General features: G+C 50.1%; 1 protein-coding gene across 1 annotated transcript in view; it reads right to left on the bottom strand.

The window, feature by feature from the left end:
- Positions 1-4026: 4026 nt before the first annotated feature.
- LOC119977566 overlaps positions 4027-7114 on the bottom strand; it is a 63707-nt gene continuing 60619 nt past the window's right edge. Inside the window, exon 2 of the mRNA XM_038818657.1 lies at positions 4027-4684. Coding sequence (XP_038674585.1) covers positions 4049-4684 — 636 coding nt within the window. The 3' untranslated portion in view covers positions 4027-4048. The remainder of the gene's footprint in view (positions 4685-7114) is intronic.

The following is a 7114-nucleotide window of genomic DNA, read 5'->3' as shown; positions in this document are numbered from 1 at the left end:
TCCCTTTCGGAAATCCAAATCCATGCTGACTCTGTCCCACCCTGCCACTGTTTTCCAAGTGTTCTGCTATTCAATCTTTCATAATGGACTCTAATAATTTCATCCACTACCGTTGTCAGGCTGACTGGTCTATAATGTTTTCTCTCTATCACTCATCGGAAGAGTACGACTATGAACTCAGAGGGCAGTCATCACGGGGCCACTCCAGCACAGCTGGTCGAGCCGCCGACTACCCGCAACTCAGCGCGACACTCACAATCGAGACACTCACATTGCCTCGAGCAGGACTACCAGCTACAACCCCAGGGGGAACGGGCAGGTGGAAAGGGAGAACATGACGGTCTGGAAGACCGTCCTACTGACCCTCCGGTCTAGAAAGTTCCAAGTCTCCCAGTGGCAGGAAGTCCTCCCAGAGGCGCTCCACGCTATTAGGTCCCTTTTGTGCACAGCGACCAATCAGACCCCTCCCGAGAGGCTCTTCATTTTTTCCAGGGGCACTACCACGGGGGTCTTACTTCCGTCATGGCTGAGGACACCGGGCCCGGTACTCCTGAGGAAACACGTCAGGGGGCACAAAACCGACCCCCTTGTTGAAAAGGTGCACCTGCTCCACTCCAACCCCCAGTACGCATTCGTCGAGTTCCCTGATGGCCGTCAGGACACTGTATCCCTCCGGGATCTGGCACCCGCCGGATCCAGCGCCCCCTCTACCCCCACAGAAGGACCTCTCACCCTACACCCCATGCTGCTGTCCCCTCGTGCTCCCGAGCCCACGAGCTCGTTCCACCAGTTCCGCGCACCGGCGCCGGCCAGCCCCCAGCGCCCCCAGTCCCCAGTCGAAGCAGGAGAGTATGAAGCTCGGATACAACCCTCCCTGGTGTTCGCCATCGTACCCCAGCACACAACATCCATCCAGCCACCGCAAGAGGCTGCAACCCCGGTGCTCCGCAGATCACAGCGGACAGTTCGACCACTGGACAGACTGACTTTGTAAACCACCACCCCCGCCGGACTTGATTTTTTTTGCAGGGGGTGAATGTGGTGAATGTAACATGGTAATTCGCACTGTATCTTTGTAAGCGCAGTAGCGTTATCTGACCACTAGGGGGAGTAGCTCTGGGAATGCTCAGGAGCTTGTACAAGGCTCCACCCTTGGCTCCACCCATGACTCCTCCCCCTTGTGCTGCTGTATAAATACCCTTGTCCAGAGTCAGCCTGCAGTTCACCGAGAGTTCATCAACGGGTAACAGGCTGGCTCTGTAGTAAGTAGATTAAAGCGTATATTCATATCGGAAAACACGTGTCTGTTGAATTGGTGGTTCCATCTGTAGGTTTACATTAGCTGCCCTCCACTCCGTAGGAATTGTTCCAAAGTCTATAGAATCTTTGAAAATTGCCACCAATGCTTCCACAATTTCTTGGACCACTTCCTTAAGTAGTCTGGGTTGTAGATTATCAGGTCCTGGGGATTTATCAGCCTTCAATCCCATCAATTTCCCCAACACCATTTCCCTACTGATGCTGATTTGCTTCAGTTCCTGTCTCTCACTAAACCATGTGTTCCCCAACATGTCTGGTACATTATTTATTGTCCTCCTTTGTGAAGACAGAACCAAAGTATGTATTTAGTTGGTCAGCCATTTCTTTGTTCCCCATTATAAATTCTCCTATTTCTGATTGTAAGGGATCTACATTTCTCTTCACCAATCTCTTTCTCTTCATATACCTACAGAAGCTTTTACAGTCAGTATTTATGTTCCGCACAAGCTTACTCTTGTACTCTACTTCCCCCTTCTTTGCTGAATCCTAAGCTGCTACCAATACTACCAATTGGTATGCCTCTTCTTTGGATCTAATACTACATCTAATTTCCCTTGTAAGCCATGGTTTGGCCGCCTTGCCCATTCTATTTCTGTGTCAGACAGAAATTAACTATTGTTGCACCTCACCCAAGTCCTGTTTGAATATTTTCAATTGCCTATTGACCATCATTCCTTAACGTTCCCCAAACCATCATAACCAACTCACACCTCATACCATCGTGGTTTCCTTTATTTAGATTTGGGACCCTAGTCTCAGAATCAACTACTTTACTCTCCATCTTGATAACGAATTCTACATATTATGGTCACTCATCCCCAAGGGGCCTCACACAACTGGATTGCCAATGATTCCGTTCTCATTGCAACGTACCCAGTCTAGGATGGAAGTATTCTCTAATTGGTTCCTCAATGTATTTGTCCAGAAACCCATTGTGTACACACTTCAGGAATTCCTCCTCTCCGGTATTGTTATTAATTTGATTTGGCCAATCCATATGCAGATTAAAGTTGCCCTTAATAACAGGTATTCCATTCATTTACGGGATGTGGGCATCTAAGTAATTTTATTTATTTTGACCTTTCTAGGGGGTAGGTTGCTGCCGGAGTCGGCCCCGCAGCTCCAGCCGGTGGGGAATGGCCCACACGAGTCCGCACATGCGCGGAATTGCCGGTGTATTCCCGCGCATGCGCAGAATGGCCGTGTATTCCCATGCATGCGCGGAATGGCCGGCGTATTTCCGTGCATGCGTAGGGGTACCCTTCTCCCCGCTGAGCCCTACAGGGGCCTGACACGGTGTAAATTAGGCCCCCACGGAACCAGCCCGCCCGCCGATCGGTAGACCCTGATCGCCGGCCAGACCACTGTGGGGGGCCCCCCCTTGGGGTCAGATCCCCCAGCCCCCCCCCCCTCCAGGGCGGCTCCCGCACACTCGCCTTCCAGGTCCCTCCGTGTGGGAGGTGAATGATCCATGCCGGCACGACTCGGCCAAACTCGTCAGCCACTCGGTCCATCGGGGCCCGAAGAATCGCCGGGGAGCCGCTATCAACGGCACCCGACCGGCACCGGGTCGGAGAATCCTGGCCTATGTTTTTTTTTGTTCCCTCTTTCTAGAATATTCATGTTGTCCAGTGTTATTTTTGCCACTCTGTAGGCTTAGCTAGTCCTTCCTTCTATGTATTGTAAAGGTCATTATCTGAGAGTACTCAGCAGGGATAATTGAAATGCTCTGATCTCAAAGCCCTATAAGAACTCTGGGAACCAACACCCTGAGGTGGACCCACATTTGGACAATACTCTCAGGGAACTCAGGGTTAAGGGGGCAAGCAGAAAAATGGAGTTGAATCCCAAGATCAGCCATGATCATAATGAATGACAATGCAGGCTTAATGTGCTGCGCGGTCTGCTAATGCTCCTTTTTCTTAGGTTCTTGTGCACTGCCCGTTAGGCTCCTCATTTTGCTGCCTTCGATGACTGTTCCCACCACCCCACCACACCGAGAATGTCAGGTCAGGTCCTTCACATTTCACTCCTCTATGCCCTGAACCTCATTCTCTGTCCTCCTCTGTATCCCTTTCCCACTCCTGCACACACCCCTAACCCCACCCCCCACCCCTCCATTGGACAGAGTATAAATAAAAAAATAATGAGGGCTTATAAGAAAAGTACTACAATAATTGTGGCAGATTTTAGTCTTCATCTAGATTGAATGAATCAATTGGCTAAGTAGCCAATCCGGTCCAGCTCATAGAGTGTATTCAGTTCAGTTTCTTCGAACAATATGTTCTGGTAGCAACCAAGGTACAGACTATTTTCAAGCTGGTAATGAGACATGATAAATTAATGACCTCATTATAGAGAATCATCTAGACAGGAATTAATATAATATGATCAAATTTCACATTCAGTTTGAGGGCGGGAAATGTGGGTCTGGAACTAATGTCTTCAACTTAAATAAAGACAATTACAAGGGTATAAAGCTGGATTTAGCTTAAGTGGATTGGGAAAGTATTTAGAAAGGTAAAATGGAGGAAAAGCATTTGGGTGCAGGGGAAAGATCCACAGAGCCTGTAAATGAAGCTCAAAGACAACATTACAAATTATTCAGTAAAAGTGAAAATACTTTCAGATTATAACGTGACAAAATATATTCACCCATGCACCCAGTTACGATCAAAGTTTATTGAGTTTTCTAGGCCTCCCACTTCTTCTAGGTGCTGCCCTGACATCAGCAACAGGGGTGAAGGCAGCCTGTACGTTTGTTGGCCCTGTTGCCTTTGATGATGTCATTGTCCGTCCTCTGGAGAACTGAGCCTGGAGCCTCCCACCTTGCTTTGGCTGTCTTCCTGACCACCAATCGTTCCCTCTGTGGTGGAAGACGAGGATGAGAAGGATCACAAACAAAAGGGAGTTGGAGGGAGTGGACAGTCTCTGAGGTTCCTGGGTAAATGATCCAGGCGTGGCCGGCTACTGCTTCTCCTCCCTTCAATTGCTCGAGGGTCCTGGCCTGAATCCTTGAGAGGAAGGGGCACCTGGTGGGGTACTTCCCTCTTGGGTTGCTACCGTAAGGACCCAACAATCTGCACATGTATCTGCATTCTGTTGGACCAGGGTCGCTGTGGCGTCTGCCATCGTTCCGACCTCCATGCATGCCTATGTACAGCACTTCATCAGAGAGCAGACGGACACATTCCTCCAACTTGCGTGCGCTCTGTTGAGGGTTTCCAACAGATCTGTGTGATGTTCCCCTGTCTTCTTTGGCTGGAGGTGAGCACTTGAATGAGGCCCTCTTCACTGGAGGTGAGGACCTGGATGGACCTGACGGATTGGCTGGCTGAAGGCACTGGTCGCGTGTCAGAGATTTCTGTAAACCAAAGTAGACATAATTAGTGCATGGCAGCGGAGTGAAAGACAGCACTGCCACTTGTGTTGAGAGAGGGATGGACGGGTACAGGGTCCTCACGTGGATGTTTGCTGCTGGTCTCACCATTGCTGCAGGAATGGTTCACCTCCTCACCAGTTGGCACGATGGTATAATCCTCAAAGTGAGCGAAGGGCCTAAAATTGGCCACTCCACTCCCAGTCTGGGACTGCTTCCTCCTGTTGGGCGACAGCTTGTTGGTTTGGGATTGTGAGCGAGGAGTTATGAGGTGGTTAATTTACCTTGGCAGAATAGATGAGATTATTCATCCTCTGCTTGCTCTGCCTGGCTGACCTCCATTGTGCTCCAGTGGCACTGCCCGTCACTGCCACTGCCTCCCAGGCTGAATTGTTGATTCTGATGAACCTCCTATGGCCAGAGCACATCGTGGTAGAGCACATCACACCAGGTCTCAACGATATCCAAACGGCATTCCAATGAGATGTTGGTAAATTTGAGGGCTGCCATCTTAGACAGGTACCAGAGGTATAGGTATCTATGGACACAGTGGAGTGGCGGTACCTGTTCAAGGCTCTGGGAAGGTTTGGGTTCGGGCCAAAGTTTATGGCGTGGCGCGTCTGCTGTACGTGGCCCTGATAGCGAGTGTACGGACAAACGAGATGAGTTCACAGAGCTTTGGGTTGCACAGGGGAAAGAGGCAAGAGTATCCGCTGTCGCTGCTGCCACTCACGCTGGAGATAGAGCCCTTGGCGATTCTCCTTAGAGGGTCAGAAGAGTGGCAGGGGATTACGAGGGGGAGTAGGGAACATCAAGTGTTGCTGTATGCAGACAATCTGCTGCTGTCCTTGTCAGACCCTCTGGGAAGTATGGGAAGAATGATGGGCTTATTAGAGAGGTTCGGGGCCTTCTCGGGCTGTAAGTTGAATGTGGGGAAAAATGAGGTGTCTCCCGTGAATGAGGCAGATTGGGAGTCAAATAAGGGGTGTTGCCATTTAGGGTAGCCAGGGATAGGTTCAGGTATCTGGGGATCCAGGTGTCAGGGGAGTGGGCGACGATGCACAAATGGAACTTAACAAAATTGGTGGAGGATATAAAGGACGATTTTAGGAGATGGGACACTCTACACCTGACACTGGCAGAGGAGGGGGAGGGGGTGGTCCAAGTGGAGAAAATGAATATCCTGCCAAGGATCCTATTTATAGTCCAGACCCTCCCAAATTCATCCCGAAGGCCTTTTTCCGGAAACTGAATGCAGCGATCTCGGAGTTATTATGGGCGGGGAAGGTACCGAGGGTGAAGAGGGCTTTGCTACAGAGGCAGAGGCAGAAAGGGGGTTGGCGTTACTGAATCTACTGCACTATTATTGGGCAGCGAATGTGGAGAAAGTGAGGTGGTGAAGGGAAGGAGAGCAGTTAGAATGGGTAAGGATGGAGCAGGAGTTCTGTAGGGGGTCAGTCTGAGGGCCATAGAGACGGCGGACCTACCGCTGGCACTGAGGAGATATACTGAGAGCCCAGTCGTACAGTCCACTATTAAGGTGGGGAACCAGCTGAGGAGACATTGGCAAGTCATGTTGCAGCTGTATAGAACCTTAATTAGGCTACACTTAGAGTATAGTGTTCAATTCTGGTCGCCACACTACCAGAAGGATGTGGAGGCTTTAGAGAGGGCGCAGAAGAGATTTATCAGGATGTTGCCTGGTATGGAGGGCATTAGCTATGAGGAGAGGTTGAATAAACTTGGTTTGTTCTCACTGGAACGAAAGAGGTTGAGGGGCGACCTGATAGAAGTCTACAAAATTATGAGGGGCATAGGCAGAGTGGATAGTCAGAGGCTTTTCCCCAGGGTAGAGGGGTCAATTACTAGGGGATATAGGTTTAAGGTGTGAGGGGCGAGGTTTAAAGGAGATGTATGAGGCAAGTTTTTTACACAAAGGGTAGTGGGTGCCTGGAACTCGCTGCCGGAGGAGGTGGTGGAAGCAGGGACGATAGTGACGTTTAAGGGCATCTTGACAAATACATGAATAGGACGGGAATAGAGGGATACGGACCCCGGAAGGGTCGAAAATTTTAGTTTTGACGGGCAGCATGGTCGGTGCAGGCTTGGAGGGCCAAAGGGCCTGTTCCTGTGCTGTACTTTTCTTTGTTCTTTTGTTCTTTGAGACGCTTTAGGATGGAGTGAATGTCGGTGTTAACACCGTTGTGTGAGAACCACGGGTTCAAGCCGGGGGAGATGGATGGTAAGTATAAGAGATGGAGAGAGGTGAGGCTGGTGAGGTTGAGGGATCGATACCTGGAGAAGAGGTTTGCAAGTCTGGGAGAGCTGCGGGAGAGGGTAGAGCTTCCGAAGGGAAGAGAATTTAGGTATATGCAAGTGAGGGATTTTTCACGGAAGGTATGGAGAGGGTTTCCC

Source organism: Scyliorhinus canicula, chromosome 14 (genome assembly GCF_902713615.1).
Source record: "Scyliorhinus canicula chromosome 14, sScyCan1.1, whole genome shotgun sequence".
Lineage (NCBI taxonomy): Eukaryota > Metazoa > Chordata > Chondrichthyes > Carcharhiniformes > Scyliorhinidae > Scyliorhinus > Scyliorhinus canicula.
The sequence above is the reverse complement of the archived record's forward strand: the minus strand, read 5'-3'. Positions and strand labels throughout refer to the sequence as shown.